Source organism: Salvia hispanica, chromosome 2 (genome assembly GCF_023119035.1).
Source record: "Salvia hispanica cultivar TCC Black 2014 chromosome 2, UniMelb_Shisp_WGS_1.0, whole genome shotgun sequence".
NCBI classification, from domain to species: Eukaryota; Viridiplantae; Streptophyta; class Magnoliopsida; order Lamiales; family Lamiaceae; genus Salvia; species Salvia hispanica.
Genome location: NC_062966.1, coordinates 28,819,832 through 28,844,044, shown reverse-complemented (window position 1 = coordinate 28,844,044; position 24,213 = coordinate 28,819,832). Strand labels below are relative to the sequence as shown.

The window sequence follows — 24,213 nt, the reverse complement described above, 5'->3', positions numbered from 1 at the left end:
ACTCGACTCGAGTAGTAGCTATTCCTAGGCTTGTGAAGTGTGGAAAACATAGTTACACCAAATATGATACTTGCACTCATGTCATAGATTTTGTTTTGTTTTGGCGGCTGTGTTCACATTACAGGTATGAATGCTGTCTTTGGTCATACTCGAATTTCGTCACGCTTTGTTAAGCTGTTGGGACTACAGTGTCCCATAAAAGATCTCTATCAATTTCAATTCCCAAGAAAAATGATTGAATTTTTGACATGTTAAACACATTTGGCCAAAACATACAAAACTTTGCATGCTTCATGCACTAAATCAGACATCACGAGCTTCCTTGAATTTTTATGTCTAATGTTGTAATTAGTTATTCCTAAATTTTAATTCGAATTTGATCTTAATTAAGAGAATATTTTAGTTTGAATCTAAAAATATTACAAATGCTATATATAGCATGTGCTCAAGTACGAAAAAATGAGGGAGCTTGACTGCAAGATCCATCTTTTGAGTAGGGACGAAAGTCGGCCTTAGTGATCTGATGGTACCAAGTGGAAGGGCAACCACTGAACGGATAAAAAAGTTACTTTAGGGATAACAAATAACTAATCTTCTACAAGATCTCATATTTATCTTTGTTGCTTACTTAATAGCTCAAGGCAAAAAAATGGTGATTAGGGCTTGATTTACTAAATTTCGAGTTGAGACTTTATCAAGCAAATTTTTGTGTAATTCAAATTTGGGGATGGGGGTTTTTGCTCAATATTTCAAAAGGAATATCAATAATCTTTTAATTTTTTAAAAATAATTTAAAAAGATAGAAAGAAAAGGTATAGTGTTGAAAATCTTAAGGTGCAAGATCCATATTTTCTGTGAAAGAGTTGAAATTTTAATATTAGTGAAGCAAGGGAAGTGTTGTTTAAGAGAGCCTTTGGAAATGAGAAGGGCCAAAAGATGCTAAACTTGCACAATATGGAGGTTGCTGAACAATAAATTAACAAATAGGCCCACAGATTTGTTTTTCTTAATGTATTAGTAGTATTTAATTTATTTTTGTGGGTCAGATTAATAGTTCTAGGTAGCAGGTTTTAAGGTTATTCATGGTGAGGGTGGATTCTTGACAAAGGTTGGTGAATTTATGTCCAAAATATTTTTCATTAGGCTGCTTTCATTTTATATACTGATCCACATTTGAACACATTCTTTTTAGCAATTAATGCATGCACATAACAAATTTTAAATTGTAAGTGTAATACATATATTTATCATTATTATTAACAATATTACCATAACTTCATAAAGGAATTTATCATATCATTCAATTTTTGAAATACTGAGTTTCCGGTTTGTAGAATTATCAAAACAATTACTATGTAAAATATGAGTTTCACATGGTCTAATATTTGTACAACTACAAAAAAAAGTGTGAAAATAATAATATAAATTATACTTTTATAAACTATTTTTGGTGTCTTTGACATTAGAAATTGTAACTAAGAAGAGAGCATTGACGCCATGCGCAATTGGTGAAATGTCACCCCAAAAAGATCATCTTTTAGTTATGCAACTCTTTAACCTTTTGAATCTCGAATGTCGAGGTGAAATTTGAATTCCAAACCTTTTGAAAGTTGTTCTAAAAAGTTTAAATGCTTGTGAACTAAAGCAGATTCAAATTATAATTCAAGAGTGGAAAAAATTACTCCCTCCGTCCCACAAAGATGACATGCTTTCCTTTTTAGTTTGTCCCACAAAAGATGTCACATTTCCCTTTTTAGAAAAAGTTCTCTCTCACATGAATATAAAAATTATATTTTCTCTCTCCATTTAACACACAAAACAAAACCTCCTAAAATCCCGTGCCATTTTCAAAGTATGTCAACTTCTCTGGGACGGAGAGAGTACTTCATTTGTTCCAACTAAACTGAATCGTATTCCTTTTAAGCAGATTCAAATTATAATTCAAGAGTGGAAAAAATTACTCCATTTGTTCCAACTAAACTGAATTGTATTCCTTTTAGGGATGTCCCAACTAAATTGAGTTATTTCATCCAATCACTCTTACTTTATTCTATAACCTACTTCACTCTCCCTTTAGCTCTCCTTCTTTATTCATCTCTCCTACTTTTCAACATAATATCTTAATATCCATGTCTAAAAATTTTGACTCAACTTAGTTGGAACGGAAGGAGTACTACACTTTATAGAAAACTAAAGAATAAAACTATAGAGACCAAAAGAGGATATTTCCTACTACTATATTTTAATAAAAATACAACCATTTTTTCATATTAAAATCTCTTTACATTTATTAATATCTCTTTTAATTTATACTTTATCCAATTTTTTCTTCTTTTTTCTCCTACTTTACCAATTTCTCCGTGAAACTTGTAATGTTAACAATGGACCAATTTTTTTTAGACGGAGGGAGTATGAAAAATTTTAGAATCAGTTTCTAGTTATTCTCCATCACATTTTAAAGTTTTATGGGCAAAATAAATAAAAATAAGCACAATCCAAAAAAAAGTAAAATTCTAGTATTCCAACATTTTGTTAGGAACTTTTTTTTAAAGCTAGGTTTGAGACTCTATATCGCTCATGCTTTAATAATTTAATTGCCCTAGATCCGATGAATCTTCCATCGACACGCATGAAATTATGTTGGTGTTTGTGAGTGTAATTTATGCATTTTTTAATTCTTTGTCTTGCAAAGCAATAATTACAGGTATTCAGAATTGGTTTCTTTTATTGTTAAAATGTCGTATTCCAAATGGAATGATAATATATCTAATCCATCTCAATTAATTAATTTAACTAATCAAATCTAGTGATATGAAAAGGAGAGGTCGGTAGCTTACTCAAGATTTGATATCATTTTCTCAGATTGGGAAAGCATTCATCTGTTGGAGTCATGGTATAGGTCCACAACTAAATATTTTTTTAGTGAATATTAGTGAATTATCAAATTGTAATTTTAAGTACAAATGATGATTATTTTTTGTATGGATTAAGTGAATTATGAGTTCATTAAGTTCAAGAATAATACAATGAAACAACCGTTAGCATGTCAATTTTTAAAATATTGCTCCAACTGCATACGATAAAATGAGATAACATTTCTCATTTTGTCATTTCGATACATTCACAATTAAAAGTTTTATTTACTTTTTTTATTTTGAAAAATACACTGGCTCCACTAAATTTGCATACTCACATTTTAATATAAATGTTGTAACTGACATTAGACTAACGTTTTATTTTCATTTATTTTCATTTTGCTTAATTTTTAATTATATATCTTACTTTTTCATTTTTAGAGGTTCCATTATTAAATGTCTCATTTATTTTAATTATTTTGGTAATCGACCTCATGTTATAGCATCTTATTTTCACTCGGGACTTGAAGTATTCCAAAATAGCTTACGAATCAATCCACTTAGGAGTTGTGAAGATTTGTAAAATTTGATTACCGATCCAAACTACATAATGTCCAACTACATAAAACAAACAATTTCCACCAATATTTATTTGTAATAGAATGGATAGATCCGTACAGATTCTTAGATTTATCGATGTTGTTAGTGGTAGCTTAAATTTCCCCACATAAGTATAGATATTATTAAAGAAAAAGCAACTTTCCGACCATCTCAAAACTCCACATCAACAAACTTTGGCCAAATAATAAAATAAAACAAAAAGGAAGAAAATATCTACATTGTCATTTTGACAATTAGTGTGACATAATTAACCTTGAGGAATCGGCCCCAATTACTCGTGATAATTATGAAAAATACTCTTTCTATATCAATATGTAGCGTGAATCATTTCAATCATGAAATCCTTTTGTAATTTTTTATTATTATTTTCACAACACATGGTTATGGAGTATATGATTTTTTAAATACTTGGTGCGATGTAGTAAATAAAATAACCTTAATTATAAAATGTGAACATTGTATTACTTGTTTATATGTACAACAAATTAACTTTTTATAACACTGTTGATTTATATATAAATATTTTTTGTAATAATCATAGATATATACAAAGATCAATTGATCTCTATTCTATTTCCGTTCCAAAATAATTGATTCATATATTTTTTTTAAATTGTCTAAATTAAATGAATAATTTCATCTTTTTAAGCAAAAATCAACTCTTTAAACTCCAATCCACTAAATACTACTCCCTCCGTCCATAGTCATAGGGTCATTTTGCCAATTTGGTATGTTGGTATGTTCCATAGCAGTAGAATATTTCTTTTTTTTTTTTTATTAAAAATCAACACATTTTTTTTCACTTACTTTAATTATTTTTTCTACATCTTTATATTTTTTTTTATTTCCTACTTTATTACATAATCCATTTAACATAATTTTTGTTAAATTGCATGTCAAATTGAAACACCCCCACCGCCGAGGAATGGAGAGAGTATTCTTAAATTCAGTGTAAAAAAAATCATCTCAAATAACTTGAGATGAATAGAGTAGTAGTACTTAATTGGTCTCTTCCTAATTTAGACGTTCAACAATATTGAATCATTGACCATTATCATAGTCCATATTATCATAACATATTACACCAATTGTGTCCAATATTTTGTGTTAAGAATTACCAATGTAGCCCTAATCAATAATCAGAGCCCTCATTGGATTTTATGTCTCCAATCCTTCAACCTTGTCATATAAGGAGCCGCAAAGTGCTTCTCCACGCGCGTTACATTTTTCCTTTATATATTAGGGGTATAAATTTATGCAATTTTAAGCATATTAATTAGATCACTTCTGAAATACTATGACATAATCTTAATAGTGTTCTGACGAACATTAAGTATAGCTTAAGTTCATATATGAGAAGGTCCATACTTCAAGTAGAATTTGTGTAGTTATACACTCAACTATATATTACCAACTTGTTGAAATTTTTTACCAATGTCCTACTAGATATTCATGATCAAAGTTGAATTTGTGAAGTCATATCTACTAATGCAATCTCTTACTATTCCATTAACTCCCTTAAAAAACTAGTACTAGTACTCTTCATTAAAGGTTTCGATTTAATTAAATATATGTTGGAATAATATTGTATTAATGTCATACTAGATATTCATTATCAAAGAAATATTCTTTGTCTAATCTATGGGTTCGTCACATTAGTGTTTTTTTTTCAAATTTTATTTACATCTTTTATGTGGTTTGCAAGTTATTGAATAAGTGCGAAGATTTACCTGGTGCATGCTGAAGGTAGGAACGGCTGCCAATTCTTGCTATCACTACAAAAACTTAATTTTTAAAAACATAAAAATCAATATGCAATTACTTGTGTTAGAAAATTTTAAAAATAACAAACATTTAGGATGTAAAAGAAATCCTTTCTAAAGTAAGGACAAATTAACTTAGTTTTTTGTTTTTTAGGACGCTTCCATTATCATCTTCTAATTTTAGTTGACACGTCATCAATAAAGACACTTTTTGAAGCATTGGTGATTATTTGAAAACACAAATAAATGTTTTTAATTAAATGCATTAAAAGATGTCCTTCACACAATTTTTTTGTTGTAATACATGAAAAATAATTTATTGAGTTAATTTATAAATAAATTTCATTAATTTTATTTTTAATCTAAATACCCTCGAGAGTCGAGGCATTGGTTTTGAGTTTAATTTTTTCATTAATAGTTAGAATTGGTTGTATTAAGTTTTATTAAAATAATGTAAATATTAACGTGGCATAATTGTATTAAATTTTATTAATGTAAAAAATAGTATTAGAACAAGGGATTCAACCCCAAAAAAGCATCTACATATATAAGCAAGCACATTACTATATTCGATTGATTAGGTGTTGTGACAAATCAAAAGATGTACAAGAAACGTAAGGCTACTAAAATATTACTTCCCTGAGAAAAAAGTTGTGGATGGGGTTTAGCTAAGATAATATTTAAATTGATGTTCTTTTTGTCTCTAGTCTTTCGTGTATGGTCCAAAATTTTCAATTAATTTCTACTGACAGGATGGATTTAAATATTATTCCTTTTTAGCTCTACTCTTGCAAAATACTCAAAGTTCAATTAAAAAAATCGGACAATTCATTTTTATAATCGAAAAGTACTCCCTTACGCAAAAAAGTGCAAATTTTATACATTTTCTTTCTATCTTATGATGATATGAAAGTTCTTGAAGTTTGGGACCAAAAGTCCAACCTGATGAAAATTATGTATAAATGTTGAAACCCAAAATGTATTTTTGGCTTTATATTGTCTGGTTGGACTAAGAATATATGTACAAAACTTACTTTTCTCTTTTGTTTTTTTCTTAAAAGAATTTAAGAATGATTTGGGATCTTTCTATTCTAATCACAAAAGATGAAAAGAACTCATCTAGAACAGATGGAACTCTATTTATACCAAACCATAAATTACTTGACATTTTACATAATAAAATTGATAAAGTTTTGATCTTACACATTCTTGAAATACAAGGGTAAGTGAAGAATTCAAATTTCTCTAATTTAGTTCCTACTAAAAAAATTAAAAATAAAAATAAAAATATCGATTCAATCCTTTTTTTTTAAATAAGAAAATGCTCAAATCAGATTGCTAGCGAGCTAGAAGTCTGTCAAAAGAACAAACACAACAAGCATCATAAAATACAAAGGAGAAGTAGCATCTAAATCTACGTACTATCCAATCTTTAATCGGTGGATGGTGATTATTTTTCAATACATTGTTCCCCGAAGGCCTCTACACCAGATTTTCGACAGTTTTCTTCCACCAAACTTATTAGCAACGATATTATTTCCGTCCACGGCTTATTAGAGAGCAAATTATTAACTTCCATAGTTAAAACCTTTGCAAAAACAATACTACGCCATTTGTTTTTGCAATCTATTTTTCTGCATAGTCATAACTCATAACATTCATTATGAATGTAATCCTATACAAGTATTATGAAATAACATAAGAAATTAGAGTAAATTCAAAAGAAAATAGAAGAAAAATGTAGATAAAAAAGGTTTCTATATACGCAGTTATCTTTCCTCAGACTCATCCCCTATAAGAACATATGCTCAAACCCCATAGAAATGATGACCTTCCCAAAGTAGACAGCTCTGCCCTATCCACGTGTCAGGCATCCATTAGTGCCAAATGTCCAAGGGCGGCGCACCAAACAGACATAACATTGCTGTACCAAAAAAAATGTTTGTGAATAATTTTGCATATGATTTGTTTTATTATGTTGATTTTTCTATATTAAAGATTTCAAGGTAAATCAATAATCAAGTTACTTTTACAAGTATCAATATTAACGATGTGGATAATTAATACTCCTTTTGTTCCATTTTAGTTGATGCATGTATTTTAGGCATGTAGTGGTTTAAGAAAATTAATATTTAAATAAAGTAGGAGGTAAGAGAAGTAAAAGAAAAAATAAAATATGAGAGGAAAATAACGTTTTCGCCAATAAAAATGAAATGATGCAAGTAGCTTGAGATAAAACGGAGCATGTGGATTGGATGGAGGGACTATGAAAGAGTTGTCAGCATGTTAAAAATTGTGTTTACATCAAATGCACATATCCAAGTATCAGTTTGATGTGTGTAGGTGCCCAAATTCGAGTTCCAGTTCCAGTTCCGGTGCACTAGATACGTAGATTTAGTTAGTTAAATCGAAGTTGAGGTAACTCTTACATGTGTTAATATTGATGACATAATGAATGAGTTGTCGACGTGTAAAAATCAGATGGGCGGTTCAAACATGTAATTAAGTGCCCTAGATGTACAAATTCTGGTGCCAAATGCACACGCCACAATATCGTTTAATTTAGTTTGTCGAACATTTCGTCCATATTGACATTTTTGGCTCAGCTTCGATTTCACTGTATAGTTGTTTATCACTGAAAATATTAGAAAATTTGAAACTTTAATAAATTCTCATTCAAATTTAGTAAAACTATTTTATGACAAACGAAATTTAATCCAAAATTCAAAATTTTAGTGACAATTATACCATAATAATTTATAGCAAATATTTAGTGGTTAATTAAGTATAATTGTCTTGGGATTGTGATAGGATATTGAAAGCATCTGTTAATGAAGAAAATAAACCGTGGGGTGGTGGGGTCCGGCGGGTGGTGGGGTGGTGGTGGCGGCGTGAATTCTTGTTGTCACGCCGTCCAAACAAACCTTTGAGCCAATATCAGCCACCCCACGCGCAATCAATAACTATTTTTACATCTCTCTATCTATAAATATTTTGTTTTTTTGAGGTAATGTATTAAGTAAATTTAAATATTAGTACTAATGTGTTAGTGCGGTTTTGCTTCTCCTCATGAATTTCTGATCATATAAATATGCATACATATCACTCTCCCCACCAAATTAACCTACATTTGATAACTTGTTATCATTCATTAGCATTGCATACTCATCACCTTCTCTCTCTATATATACACCAATATATATCGACAGACCACTCTCTCTCTTAGTTTCCCTCCCTCTCTCAAGAACGGAACGATCTCAAGACCCAAGCTTCCTGGTTAGTAATACAATTTTCTTTCTCGTGCTCGTAGCTTTGCTCGAAACGAGCAAATTGCTTGCTCGTTTCGAGAAAAGGGAAAAAACACACTATATGATCAATGTGACAATTTCATCTTAATTAGGGTTCTTTAGATTAAGTTCTGCATATACTTATCTTCAATATTTGTGTTTGAAGAAAACATAGAAAATACTCCTACTTTTGTTTTACAATAGTTGAGTCACACTCATTTTTACTTTATTCTCTTTTTATTTTTACTTTATTCTCTTTTTATTTGTCAATTTATTCTCTCTTCACTCAGTAAATACACATTTCTTAATCTCAGTGCCCAAAAGAAATCCCGGGTAGAGTGAAACGGAGAAAATATAGTATATTATCATAAAAAAACATATACTATATGCTAGCTTACTAATTATATGTATAAGGTCATAAATTATTTAACAAAGAGTATAGGGGGAGGGGGGGTGGGTACTGAAAACACCTTCTACACCAGGAAGCATGGAGTGGAATGTACTCAAAGAAAACAACATGCTCATGTCTCTCTCTCTCTCCTTTCTCTCTCTAAAAGTCAATGTTTTCGGCCAATACTATCTATACTTTTGTGTTCAATATACTTTCTCTTAATCACTATACATGCAACTAAGTGATTGGCCTATGTTACTAGATAGGTGGGGGTGGGGTTACCCCACCCCACCACCCACCCCCACCCCCAAATTTCCCTCATAAACCACTGTGTCAACACATGTTATCAAACATTGCTGGGACCATCATTCCATTTGGCTCACGAATGGATATGCAATGAATCATTTCATTTCTTGGATCAAAGAGTTGTGTGAATTTCACTAAAGTGCCTTTGCACACATTGACAAATATATCGCCCCCACACCATTCTAGTGCTTTTCATGATCTCTAAATCAATGGAAACTCTTCAAACACTTATCTAAAAACATCTCTCTCTCTCTCTCTAGATCGAAGAAGAAGATGGACATGGAGTCTTGCGTCCCTCCCGGCTTCCGATTCCACCCCACCGAGGAAGAACTCGTTGGCTACTACCTCAAGAGGAAGATTGATGACCTTAAAATCGACCTTGATGTTATCATCGAGGTCGATCTCTATAATATTGAGCCATGGGACATTCATGGTAAGTAACAATTTTAATTTTAATTTCAAGTTCGAGTCCACTGTGGCGCAGTTTTATACCTAAGAAAAAAAAAAGATTTCCAAATTATATATAAATATATTGTCATTGCCTCATTACATGATGTTATTGTGTGTGATTAATAGATAGGTGCAAATTTGGATATGAAGAGCAAAATGAGTGGTACTTCTTCAGCCATAAGGATAGGAAGTATCCGACTGGGACACGGACCAATAGGGCTACGACAGCTGGATTCTGGAAGGCGACTGGAAGGGATAAGGCGGTGCTGTCTAAGGACAAGATCATCGGCATGAGGAAGACGCTTGTGTTCTACAAAGGGCGCGCGCCAAATGGCCGGAAAACGGATTGGATCATGCACGAGTATCGCCTTCAAACCTCCGAGCACGGACCTCCTCAGGTAATTAAAACTTCTTGTAATCAAATCATTTTAAAAATTATCTACAGTTGGGTTCATAAACATGTACTTAATCCTATATAATAGGATCAATTTCAGAATTTGGTAGTTTTTTAACTTTCTTTAGTTTGAAAATGGTCCTTTTGAATATAGTGGCATGCGATGTTACTTGAATTTCATGTGAAGAGCCACTTTCTTTTGGTGTGTAATGATTTCAAGTCTCCCATTCTTTCTTTCTTGGAGCACTTTCTAAGGTTCAAAAACTAATGGCACAAAAAAACTCAATTTCTCTTTATTATTTTCACATTCTCTACTTTTGCTACATTTTAATGTTACACCTCGCGTCTTTGCAACGCTAATGAAAAAAAATCTATTTATTACTTCATCCATCCCTAATGGAACGTTTGCTTTTCGGCACGAGATTTTATACAGTATTGTTTTGTAAATTAATGAGGAGAGAATAAAGTAAAAGAGATGATATTATTTTCATTTTAGGAAACGTTTCATTTTTAATGGGACAACCCAAAAAGGTAAAACGTTTCATTTTACTGTGATAGAGGGAGCATCGTTTTCTCTACATATTCTAGCGAACATATAAACCCTAAAATAGAGAATTCAATTCGTGCATCATTTTAATGTTAAATATCGTATCTCGTTTTACAGGAAGAGGGATGGGTCGTCTGTCGCGCATTCAAGAAGCCAAACCCGAGCCACAAGCAAGGCTATGACGCTTGGAGCTACATGAGATCAAACATGAGCAACGCCAGCAGCAGTAACAACAACAACAACAACTATTGCTACAGACCTCCATCATATCCTAACATACCTAATTTCGACCCGAACCTAAACCTCCACCACCAGCCACCTTTCTCGGCCGAATCTCTCGGCCAGATCGTGGAGATACCAAAGCTCGACAGCCCCTCCATGTCCACGAGCTTCGCCAACGAGGAGGCTCACGAGGACATCAAGAGCGGCTTTGGAAGCCATTTCAGCAGCTTCGATTACAAGCATCAAATGATGGGAACGGCGTCGTTTGACTATGCCAACATGGCGCCGTTGGTCCCACACGGTGATGAGCTGGATGATCAAAGCCATTTGAGCCATGTACTTGAATGCTTTCCTGACTTATAGATGGTTGCAATTTTATTTAGGTTTTTATTTAGAGGGAAGGGAAAGGGAAAGGGAAAGGGAAAGGGAAAGGGAGGAAGTTGTAAAAAATAACAAGACTTTCGTTGGGAAATTTGATCGAAGGTAGCTCTGCCTTTGATCTTGCGACGTAGGCTGATTATTGTTGATTTTGATGATTCTTGACTGCTTTTTTGTTTGTAAGCAATTGTGAATTTTATTATATATAAATATTATATATGTGTTGTTATTGATTGCCTCATAGTGAAAAATTAGTGCATCTTTTTTTCATGGTTTTTGTTGGTCTTCTTTTCGTACCTTTTTTTGAACTATGTAATATTGGAATTAACTATGAGTCTATGATATGCATGTTCATATGTGAATTTAATTTATCAAGAATATTTTTTTTATTACGAATACTGTTTTCTTTTTGTTTTTTGATGATCATCTGGTCATTTTCAGTATCATATAACATAGAGAAATCAACAAGCATAAAACAAGAAAAAATTAAGTACATCCTTAACAAATGGTTTTATTAATAAAGAGATAATATTATGCCCCATATCTTAAAAAATTATATCCTTAAAAATAAATGATTTTATTAATAAAGAGATATTGTGCCCCATATTTTTAAAAATTACTAGTAATATATCCTTAAAAAAATTTATTGTTTCAACAAATTGATCCTTCTTCAAAGCCTTTCTACATATCTGGGGACAATATGTCCCGATTAAAGTTTCAACCTATAATCGGGGATCTGTTCGTATACCATGATTGAAATCCATGGGTATTATCTTAAACTAATAGATAAATAGTTGAGTAGCCCATGATACTGGTGATCACAAATGGGATGATCTCCGTGCCTGTAGACTTGCCAGGGGTGGCCTTCAACGGGGCGAGGGCGACGACTGCTGTCATAGATGTTGCATGTTAGAGATGAAGATGGGGAATACTTAGTGAAATGGATATTTCTAACAACATTATAGGTTTACTGGTGGCTAGCTTTGAGAGACCAGCTTTGCAGTGATGGCTGTGATGATCTATATATGATATATCTTGCTGAGTTTATTTGGTGAATTGCTTGAGAGAAATATTAATGAGATAGCTATGGAGGGAAAATAAAAGGAAGACCATAAATTGAAAAAAAAAAATGAAAGGAACAACTCCCTAACCTAGAAAGGAATGAGGTCTCACACTTGTTTTATTATAGACGACTCCTAATCTTATTTAGTAAATTAGATTAAATTTAAATAAAATCTGCTAAAAGTATATTTAAAGGGAAACAAAGATAAACATGAATAAATATGTGCTATAGTATTAATAACTATTTTTATAAGTTAAATTTTGTATCGTTTTTAATCCAAAAGCTCATATTATACAATATTTTTATTTCATGCATATTTATACACACTTGCAAAACTCATTATAAATTAAATTTTGTACCGTTTTTAAGGCAATTAATTGGTCGCTCTTGAAATTATTTGTACAACTTTAATTAGCTATAGCTTGTTCATATTAAATACGAGAATTTAATTTGGCTTGATTGTATTTTAATTTCGCTTGATTGTATTTTAATTTCGCTTGATTGTATTCCTCACACAGCTCTACTAAAGTAAATGTTAAATGAGAAAAAATGTAAGAGAAGTGTGCACTTTATTTTATAGCAATATATCGAGATATATTTCTCTTAGCTATCAAAATTGATGAAGTAACATCAACCAAATTAGTGATTATATGCATTTAAAAGAAATTATGAACTTCACAATCTTACCTACCAAAAAAACTGTAAAGTTTTTCTTTCATTTACAGTAGAAAATGAATTGGGCTGGGTCGGGCCAACGCGGGCTGGGCAATCTAGCCCAAGGGTAAAAATCATACGGGTCAAATTAAATTTTTTCCACGTTAATTTTACAGTCCTTTACTAAATTTTAAATTATCTATTAATACTCCCTCGTCCGCTATTAATTGTCCAATTTTTCCTTTTTCATCACTTCGCTATTTAATGTACTATATCACTTTTATCATATTTGGTAAATGGACCCTACATCCCACTAACAGCTTATTATAGAATTAATATATAAAAATAGGCTCCACATTCCACTTAATTTTTTTTTCCCACTTTACTTATAAAGTCAAATAATTTTTTAAAACCAGCACCGATCGAATATGAGATATTTAATGGTGGACGGAAGGAGTACAAAAGTGATAAAATATACTCCCTCCGTCCCCGATTAAAAGTCACACTTTAACCGGGCACGAGTTTTAAGAAATGTAAAAAAAAGTTAGGAATTGAAAAAGTTAGTGAAATGTGTAACCCATTTTTCTATATTGGTTTTATAATAAAATGTGAGTGAATTGAGTTAGTGGAATGTGAGACCTACTTACTATTTATGGTAAAAATAAAGTGTGATTCTTAATTGGGGATGAACCGAAATGAAAAAAATGTAACTCTTAATCGGGGACGGATGGAGTAAAGAAGTATCCGAATTCATCAATAATGGAGTAGAAAAGGACTAAATTTGTAGAATATCAAAAATAGTAAAATAAAATTATTAATTCTGAACTAGAAAATATTATTATTTTTTTCAATAATTATTGATAAACTAAACTATTTTTACGAATTTAGGTCATAAAATTGCATGATTCGAGATACAAAACGTGGATATCATTGGAACCCGGAAGGGATCAGCTAAGCCATTTTATCAAACATTTGCTGCTACACCAATATTAAATTGACATGTGTACAATCTTTAAAAAAATAATCTCTTCCTCCTCTCACACTATTGCGCTGAATTCTTCTCTTCCTCCTCTCATACACTTAGCTGAATTCAACATTCATTTCAACTTCCCCACAACTCTCCACCTTTTGAACATCATATTGCCGCCGGTAAAAAGCCAAAGCACCACCACGTCTGCCTCTCTCTCGCCCCCCTTCCAAACTACGTTCTCCCCTACTTCTCCCCGCCGATAACCTCCTCCAGTCCACCACCACCTCTCGAATCACCTACAATTCGTCTCGCCGATTCGATCTCCACCAAATAGCAGTAGCTCGCCCCACCGCCCGCCTGGATTGGTTGCTCAGATTTTTCCTCCGGCACCCTTCATCACACCGAGAATCCCCGTGGAATCCTCCGTCATCACCGGAGAGGCTCGCCCTCCTCGCCTCCACCAACGACGACTTCCTCCGATCCCCGATCTATCACAACCCCTAAGTTTTGGTCTGCTCTCTAGAAGTTGACGCTTGGACTGCAACTTCCCTCCCCGCCGCAGGTGCACCGCCGGGTTTAGAGAGATTTGTGGGGAAGATGTCAAAATGAAGTTGAATTTAGCAAGAGATTTGTGAGGAAGATGCGTAGAGTTGCAAGGGAAGATGAAATAAAAGTTGAATTAAGCGTGAGTGACCGAGGAAGAGATGCCACGCAAGAATTAATTTATTTTTTATTTTTTAAAGATTGTACACGTGTCAATTTAGTATTGGTATAGCAACAAATGTTTGATAAAATGACTTAGCTGATCCCTTCCGATTTGAACCAATTATCATGGTTTATCTACACTACATAATTTTATGTCAATAGTCAACAGTCATATAAAAGCACATTTATAATAAAGCAAATAAAATAGTACCATATTAATATTAAATTTGTTATTTATAAATGCATGTATAAATTAGAATAATAGAATCCAAAAGGCATATGCTACATGTATTAGATTAGCTCAAATAGCTGGAGATATGATCCAGCAACTCCAACTCCCTAAATTTGCGTTTCTTTTTTCAAATTCAAACAATTATTGAACAATCGTTTACTCCTCTCTCTCAATTTTGATCCTAGGGTTTGTTTTTTGTATCAACAATATCAACCCCTCATTTTTGTTGCTTCAATATTGATGATCTATAAACACATTCACGCAATTCCGTTATCCGCCCCTCAATTCCAGCTCAATTTGATGAAATTCCCCCAATTCCAATTGCATCAACGAATCTCCCCCAATTTCTGAGCGCGTTTCTGTGCGGGGGCGGTTTCGATCTGCTAATCGCAGGATCAGCAGGAATGATCGATTCCCAAGGCAATTTTTCGAATTCGTGTTTTGATCATAATGAAGGCTACTGAAATCCTGCGCAGTTCGTCGGCTCCCAACGCTTTGTTCGAGTCGTTTTCAACGTCGTCTGCGCCTTCGATTTCCATGGCGGCGCCGCGGGGCTTGTACGCGGAGAGCGGGAGGGCGTTGGATGAGGACAGGGAGAGGAATGCGGATTCGCCGACGGACAAGAAATACAGGGCGGAGAAATCGCCGCCCTCGAGGTGGGAATTCGTGGCGGCGTTGGGGGTATTTCTGTCATTTTCGTCGGCTTTGTTGTTTATTTACCTTACGATGCCCGCAGCGGATTACGATATCCTCAAGCTACCTCGCACTCTTGCAGATCTTCGCTTGCTCAAGTAAGAGCTAGGTTTATAGTTTTAAATTGGTTATATTTCATGAATTTGGTTGCTCGATTGATATTTTTAGGCTGAATATTGATCGATGATAGGTAGATTTAGCTCAATTTGCTTTTGAATGTGTTTCGATTTGGATTCTGAGGATTGTATTGTGCAGTATTGTCTGTGTCTATTCATGAGATAGAGTTAGACAGTTAGCTAAAAGTGAAAGAAACAGACTATATGTGATCGAAATACCGAGACTCTGCTCAATTTGCTTTTAAGAGAATTTTGTTTTGCAGAATTGGAATTTGGTTTATTGATGAGATATAGTTAGCAGAATGTAGTGGCCAAGAATCCGAGTTTGATCATGTCAATGCACCTTGATTGTGCTGTTTTAAACCATTTTTTGGAGTTCTACAACATATTTGGAATAAGGTGACAAGAATAGTAAAGGAGAAATTAAGATTAAAATGTATAGAATATAGGGTTTATTGATCTCTTTTAGCATTGGAAATTAGATCGATGATTGATAGCTTTAGCTCAATTTGCATTGGAACGCGTTTCTTATTTCTGCTTTGAAGAATTGCATAATGCATACTTGATATTTCGTTTATTGTTTGATAGAGTTAGAATGTAAGAGCAACACAATATATGTCACTGAGAGTTCGAGATTATGATCATGGCAATGCACTTTGATTAGCTTTGATTTAAATCATTTTTCAGAGTTTCACATCGGAACATGTTAAGTTAAAGAATGATATTTCAAGTTCATCTCCTGCCAAAAACAGATTAACATTAATGAGAAATGTAAGAAACTCAACTTGCATAAGCTATGTTGTGTAGATATCATTAGTTCTACTCAATTCTGGTTGGATTTTTGTAATGGTAGCATTGTGACATTTATATCGTGTTCCAGAGATCATCTTGGAAGTTATGCCCGACACTACCCAGCAAAGTTCATTCTTGGTTACTGTTCGACATACATATTCATGCAGACATTTATGATACCAGGGACAATTTTCATGTCCTTGCTAGCTGGAGCTCTTTTTGGAGTTGGCCGAGGCCTATTTTTGGTTGTCTTTAATGCCACTGCTGGTGCATCGTCTTGCTATTTTCTGTCTAAACTAATTGGCAAACCCATTGTTCTCTGGTTGTGGCCTGAAAAGCTGCGATACTTTCAGACAGAGGTGTGCTTCTCTCTCCCCTTTTAATCTCAAGTAGCAAGTATTGTATGTAATATCCCCACGATTCATTTGATCAATGTGGTGTGGTGCTGTGTTGTTTGGCTATCGTGTTAAAATGGACGAACGGCAGAGAAAACTAGTTAGTCTACTATGTGTGTGTGTGTGAGTTAAAAATGGCTTATGTATAGGTTAAATGTAGACACCTTGGATTTTGCTTACTTTTTAAGTATGTGCATCAATGATTCTGGATATGTTAGCTAGTCCCACTATCCAGAACTTTTGACTTTGACATGCTGCTGATATTCGTCTTTTATTGATATCAGATAGGGAGGCATAGAGACAAGTTGCTCAACTACATGCTCTTCCTGAGAGTTACCCCAACATTGCCCAATCTTTTCATCAATTTGGCTTCACCAATTGTAGATATCCCATTTTATATCTTCTTTCTTGCAACTGTCATCGGTCTCATACCAGCCTCCTATATTACTGTCAGTGTAAGCCTTTTCACTTTCCTCAATCATACAGTACATATCTCTTTCTGAGTTTATTATGGCCATTGGAATTGATTAGATAAGCATGCGTCGTTTTCATTGTTTAGGCTGGTCTTGCGCTTGGAGATCTAAAGTCGGTGAAAGATCTATACGATTACAAGACCTTGGCTGTGCTCTTCCTTATTGGGTCTGTTTTATTATTTCCAACCCTCCGGAAGAGAAAAGCGAGTGTATGAATGGATCGGGTCGTGTATTTCCTCCCGTCACAGAGGAGTCCTGGGAACACAAGGATTCCTTCATTTGGGTGAGTATTGAAGGCTATTCATTTTTTGTTAGAAGATAACACAGCAGAAATTGTGAGATTTTACATTGAGACATGAAGCAACACATGATGTTGCTGTATGTATATATATTTATTCAACTCAAATTTCTAATGTCAGATTATAGAATAGTTATTCTTGTGTTTGATCCATACATCATTATTCAGGGGGTATACTATTCTCATACATTATTGTGTTCATGTCTATTCCCTCCGTCCACGAATAGGAGTCCCGTTTTTCCATTTTAGTCCGTCCGCGAATAAGAGTCGCGGTTCACTTTTACCATAAATGGTAATAAGGTCCCACCTTCCACTAACTCATTCCACTCACATTTCATTTAAAACTAAGTGGGACACCTATTCCACTAACTATTTTCCATCTACTTTTTTTAACATTTCTTAAAACCCGTGTCATTGAGTAATGGGACTCCTAATGATGGACGGAGGGAGTATTACTTATCTCATTTACCTCAATGAATACCCATTTGTATCATAACCAAATCTTGAAGAATACATGAATGAGACATAAAATCAGAATTTAAAAATTGGACACAACATAAAGAAACTACCGTTACAACAAACAAGGAAAAACTGCCCAACAGTTGCAACTGAAAATATTGGCATATATAGAAACTAACATCTATTTCAATGTTGGTTGCGAAGCAACAAATTTGCCATTTCTTTAAACTGGAAACACATTTCTAATCTTCTTCAAGTCAGTAACTACATCTGCCATCGACATGCGATCTCTTGGAAGCTCCTTCGAACATCTCACTCCAATCCTCAGAATTGAAACGATGCAATCCCAATACTTTTCATCCACATTAAGTTCTTGATGCATAATTGGATCCACTACTTCCATTACATGGCCTGTCAAGGCTGTGCTAACAAAGTCTTGGAGATTTAGGCACCCTTCGAATGCATCACTTGTTGGTCTTCTGTTTGTGAACATCTCAAGCACAAGAACTCCGTAACTATATACATCCCCATGAGTTGATGCAACATAGCTCATGCCATACTCTGAATAAAATACATACATGGACGACGGACTTAGCTATATGCATATAAAAAACACGTCAATTAAACAGTTTGAAGTTTGAACTAAACCTGGAGCAATGTAGTCTATAGTGCCCTTGATTGCTGATGAACTGCTTCCTTCTGTGGATGACAAGTTCTGAGAAATGCTTGAAACAATTTTGGCTAAACCAAAATCACCAACTTTGGCGACCATGTCTTGATCCAAGAGAATGTTACTCGGCTTCAAATCTCCATGAATAACTATGGAGTCAGTACCACAATGCAAGTACTCAACTGCAAATGCAATATCAATTGCAATATTCAGTCTCTGAATAGCACTGAGAGCTCCCCTCCCTTCATTCTCAGAATGCAGCCACTTCTCGAGGCTACCGTTGGCCACAAATTCATACACCAATGCCTTAAAAATCATTCCCTTGAAAATCAATGCTGTCACAAACACTAACAATCTTGAGCAAGTTTCTGTGTCGTATGCCTCTCAATGCATTGCATTCTGATGCCAAACTCTTACATGCTCCTCTTACGTTCAGATTAAGAACCTTCACTGCCACGTCTGTATGCTCATCATCATCATTGATAGTTCCTTTATACACAGATCCAAATCCACCTGCACTAACTAGATTCATCTCTGAGAATCCATTTGTGGCATTCAAGAGATCTCCATAAGACAGCCTCAAAATGTCTGGCAGTTGGAATATTAGAGTTCCAATATTTTGCAATGTTCGTCGCTTGTAGATAATGATCACACATAAGCAGACTGCAAGCGCTAGACATATGGCTCCAACCATAGTTGGGATCAAGATTTTCCCAAAACTTTTCTTGTTGGATTTTAGTGAGGATGGACAAGAAGGTAGGTTCAGAGTTGCAATACCTCCACACAAGTCTTGGTTTCCTTGAAGTGAGATTGCACTTTCATTCTGGAAAACTCCAAGAGTTGGGACTTCACCTTGCAGCTCATTAAAAGAAATGTTGAGATACAACAATTGAAACTCGACTAGAAATCTTGGAATCATCCCCGAAAGATTATTCTGCGAAATATCCAAATATTCTAGACCTCTCAAAGACCTCAGACAATCAGTTACCTTACCTTGAAGAGAATTTCTATCCAGGTAAAGCACCCAGAGCATCACACAGCTGCCCAGGGCAATTGGAATGGTTCCAGACAACCTATTATCGGACAAGTCCAAGAGCCCAAGATTTCTCAAAGTTCCAACTTCTGATGGAATACTACCCGTCAAGACGTTGCCAGATAGGTCGAGTAAAATGGCAATGGAGGAAAGCGTCATAATTTCGGGAGGTATTGAACCATTGAGACTGTTATTTGAAAGATCTAAAAATAACAAGTTGGTACAATTGCCAAGACTTTGAGGTATATTCCCAGAAAGATTGTTTTTTCCCAAGGATAAATAGTTCAACAAAGTCAAGTTGCCTAATGAAAATGGCACCCCACCTGTTAGTCTATTTCTAGAGAAATTGATTTCTTGCAACTTATGAAGTTTTCCAATGGAGTAAGGAATTGGACCTTTTAGACCATTGGTATCAGCATATAAAGTATTGAGACCAACAAGGTTTCCTATACTAGATGGAATGCTTCCACTTAACTGAAAATTATGGAGTCCTAAGAACCACAAGTGATTAGAAAGATTGCCAATGGAATCTGGCAACAAACCAGTGAAATGGTTATCAGACAACTCCAACAGTTCTAGTTTGGTGCAGTTTGTCAGAGATGATAAAATAGTACCTATATCTCCATTCAAACGGTTCTGGTCAACCAAACGTTAAATCGATCATATTGCCAGTGAAATTGTTCGAAGATACTTCTATGCATTCAATCAGGGAACAATTCAATAGAGAAGGTGGAAGCGCTCCACTGAAATGATTGTGATGCGAAAAAAGGAACCTCAACCTAGGAAGTGTAGAGCCTATATCAGAATGTATGTTTCCTTGCAAGTGATTGTTAGAAACTATGAAATATTCCATACTTGAAACATTATAAAGGCCTAATGGTATAGTACCAGTTAGATTATTGTCACCCACATTTAGCCGCTGCAATCTTCGAAGCTGACCTAGGGACTCGGGAATCTCTCCTTGCAAGCCGCATTTTTTTAGAGAAAGTTGGAATAGATCTGTGAGGTTTCCTAGGAATGGCGGGATAGTCCCTGAAAGCATGTTTTTCTTCAAGCCTAAAACTTGGAGGTTGACAAGAGAAGCTATCTCGGGAACTATGGCACCGGTGAGCTCATTGTCAATAAAATTTAGATAATAAAGATTTGTGCATTGTGATAGGTTTGTTGGAATCCCGCCTCCAAAAGAATTATTACTAAACTCAATCACTTGAAGCCTTCTAAGACGACCAATCTCCTGAGGGATTGGGCCGCTGAAGGTGTTGTTTTGCAAGTCGATGATTCTGAGGAAAGAGAGGTTACCTATGTGAGGCGAGAGCGATCCCACAAGGCCTTGAGACGACAGAAAAAGAGAGACGACTCTGTTTGGATGCCTTTTGCTGCACTAGACGCCATTCCATCTGCAGAAATGCGTTGTTCCGTTCCATGAGCTCAGCACATGCAATGGATCGTTGTGTATGGAATTCTTGAACGCCAGAAGAGCTTCGAGATCAGTGTGGTTGTTTGAATGTGAAGAGGGAATGGTGGTCAAGAGGATGTAGAGTATAAGGAAGGGAGTTGAGATGAAAGATTTTGCCATGGTTTTTTGGTGTCTTCAAGTAGTAGAATACTTTTGCTAGCATCCTTCCTTTAATAGAAAATTCGTTTACTCAATTTTCGGAAACCAAAACTTGTGTTCATGTTTAATGGACTTAATTTTGCTCAATAGTCTACTTTAGAATGGGTGAAATAGACATGGTGATATGTATTTGGGTCCACGGTCTATCAGCCTTTCACATTATTTTCTTAGTACGTCAGATTACTGTAAAAATAGTACTCCCTCCTCTAATTAAATGACTCATATTTGATCGATGTGAATTTTAAAAAATTGTTTATGACTCATATTTGATCGATGTGAATTTTAAAAAATTGTTTGACTATATTAGTAAAAGTGGACAGAAAAAGTTAAGGGAATATGGATTTTACTTTTTGTCAAAAATAGAAATGACTCAATTATTTTGAAAATTTCAAAAATGAAAAAAATGACTCAATTAATATGGAACGGAGGGAGTATTAGTATTATACTCCCTCCGTCCCCTATTAGGAGTCACTCTTTGACCGGGTACGGGTTTTAAAAAATGTAAAGAAACGTTAGTTGAAAAAGTTAGTGGAATGTGGGACCCATTTTTTTATATTAGTTTTATAATAAAATGTGAGTGAATTGAGTTAGTGGAATGTGAGACCTACTTACTATTTATGGTAAAAATGAAGTGTGACTCTTAATTGGGAACGGACCGAAATGGAAAAATGTGACTTTAATAGGGGACGGAGGGAGTAGTAAATTGTCGTGTGTATGAATCAGGGAGAGAGATGTAACATACTATTTCAATTGATTAAAATCTAAGTGGTACTAAAATAAAATAATTTTATTTCATTTTTATATTATCTCGTCTTATAGAATTAAGTCATTTTAGGACTATGAATTTTATACATTGGTAGAGTAACAGAAAAAGATAAAAAACTAATTGAAATAGTGTTAATTAGTTGATAGCGGAGCAACATAACTAGTACCGTTCATTTATGAAAAATAAATTTCCATAATATTTTTTCTATGGTACAAATGAAACGAAAATATAGTCCATATTTGATACCAATCATATAAAAAAAATCAATCAAGACTTATGTCATTCCTTTTCTACATTCATTTCATTCTACAAAATATTTTTATTATAACATGAATGATTTAAGATTAAATAATCTTATACTAATTGCTAGGATCTTTATTTTGTGTTCCAACAGGTCTATTTTCCTTATACAAAATTTTCAACTTAATTATAAATACTAGTCCAACAAGCTACCGTGCATTTCGTGAGTCTCCCACAAAAAAAATTCAAGACAATATGACCATAAAATCAACAAGTCATCGTGCAACATTAGCCTCCGACAAAATAGTGTAAGCCAGTATGCCTCGGAATAACTGGACTCTTTCTTTCTTCTATTCACATATCTTTTCAATAAGTTTGGACACGAGAGAATAATGAAAGTTGAGCCCAAAATCTCCACATTATATTCTAAAAAGTACAACTAAAATTAAACTAGTTAGTAAAAATAAGACTCAAATTCAACTATTTTTTATTAATTACTAATATTTCCTAAAATCTGTCTACTCTTAAGGATCAATGTGAGATGATTAATCATAAGATACAATCTAGCTTTTGAAAGAACAATCTAATCCTAAGATACAATCTAATCATAATAGATGATTAATAAAGAACTAGCTTTTGAAAAAACACAATCAAAATACATTATCTCACATGCTAATTTATTCTTTTTTCCAGTTAACTTCCTAGTCTTAAATTCTCTATCCAAAAGAAACGTTCCGTCTATGGTGGGACGAAGAAAGTGAAGTATATTTTATTTAAATAAAATATATGTTTATAAAAATAATTAATTTAAATATTTACTATCTTGTTCTGCTCCATGATACTCCCTTCGTTCTAAGTTGAGTCGTATTCCATTTTTTGTTGTCCCAAGTTACTTAAGTCATTTCTCTTTTCGGCTAAAAACAAAACATCTAATCACATCTATTTTATTACTATTTCTTTTACTTTACTCTCACTCACTTTATTCGCTCACATACTTTATTTAACTCACTAAATACAACTTTCTTAAATCTCGTGTCGAAAAAAAAGGCTTAAGTAACGTGGGACGGAGGGAGTATTTAGTTCATGGAATTTCCATCGGTTTTAAAGTATTGCTAAACATCAAGGTGTCATTCAATTGTTTTGACAATATAATTAGTAATGTTTTTTTATATGGAAATTTTTTCATAAATGAATATATACAATTTTCATGATATAAATAAAAAAGAAAATATAGCCCATATCTATGAAACAAAAATAGTACTCTCTCCATTCTATAATAATGGAGGCGAAACTTTTCGGCACGAAAATTAAGAAAAATTGTGTTAGGTGAGTTAAGTAAATGAGAATAAAGTGGAAAATGAAAGGTAGAGAGATGAAAAGAGAAAAAAGTTAGAGAGAGTAAAGTAGGTGTGGAAAAATGTGTTGATTTTTACTAAAAAGAAAAATGACTCTATTACTATGGAACGTACCAAAATGGCAAAATGACTCTATTACTATGGAACGGAGGGAGTACAATATTACTCCCTCAGTCCCATAAAAATATGGGCAATGTGTATTGCACGAGAATTAAAACAAAATTGGTAAATTAAGAGAGAGGAGGAGAAGAGTATGGTAAAGTAAGAAAGAGAGAAAGGGTAGTTAAAACAGTGTTAGTGTATAATAAGATCTATATTATTAAATTGATATAACTTTGTTTAAAATGAAATACATATATTTTTGTAGGACAAACGTAATTGGAAAGGCGAAGGAAGTACTTTATTTGTTGTTACCAGCCATATAAAAATGAATGAAACAAGACTAATGTCATTCCTTTTTCTACGTTCAT

At 33.8% G+C, this 24,213-nt stretch overlaps 2 protein-coding genes and 1 pseudogene across 4 annotated transcripts; 2 read left to right on the top strand and 1 right to left on the bottom strand.

The window, feature by feature from the left end:
* The first annotated feature begins 8,382 nt into the window (after positions 1-8,382).
* LOC125208020 (NAC domain-containing protein 30-like) lies at positions 8,383-11,447 on the top strand. Of its 3 annotated transcripts, none has more exons than XM_048107564.1 (4): positions 8,383-8,515; positions 9,484-9,656; positions 9,800-10,071; positions 10,732-11,447. In XM_048107564.1, exons 2-4 carry the CDS (start codon positions 9,497-9,499, stop codon positions 11,197-11,199), a joined length of 900 nt encoding a protein of 299 aa, XP_047963521.1. In that variant the 5' UTR covers positions 8,383-8,515; positions 9,484-9,496; the 3' UTR covers positions 11,200-11,447. The 3 variants fall into 3 exon arrangements, with proteins under 3 accessions (XP_047963521.1, XP_047963518.1, XP_047963519.1); XM_048107561.1 differs by lacking the exon at positions 8,383-8,515 and adding an exon at positions 9,297-9,342; XM_048107562.1 differs by lacking the exon at positions 8,383-8,515 and having other exon boundaries at positions 9,419-9,656.
* A 3,455-nt stretch (positions 11,448-14,902) lies between these two features.
* On the top strand, positions 14,903-17,792 carry LOC125204116 (uncharacterized membrane protein At4g09580-like). The gene is made up of 4 exons (XM_048102675.1): positions 14,903-15,629; positions 16,528-16,798; positions 17,119-17,289; positions 17,394-17,792. Exons 1-4 carry the CDS (start codon positions 15,289-15,291, stop codon positions 17,520-17,522), a joined length of 912 nt encoding a protein of 303 aa, XP_047958632.1. The 5' UTR covers positions 14,903-15,288; the 3' UTR covers positions 17,523-17,792.
* A 495-nt stretch (positions 17,793-18,287) lies between these two features.
* Positions 18,288-20,809, bottom strand: LOC125206722 (annotated as a pseudogene).
* Between the last annotated feature and the right edge of the window lie 3,404 nt (positions 20,810-24,213).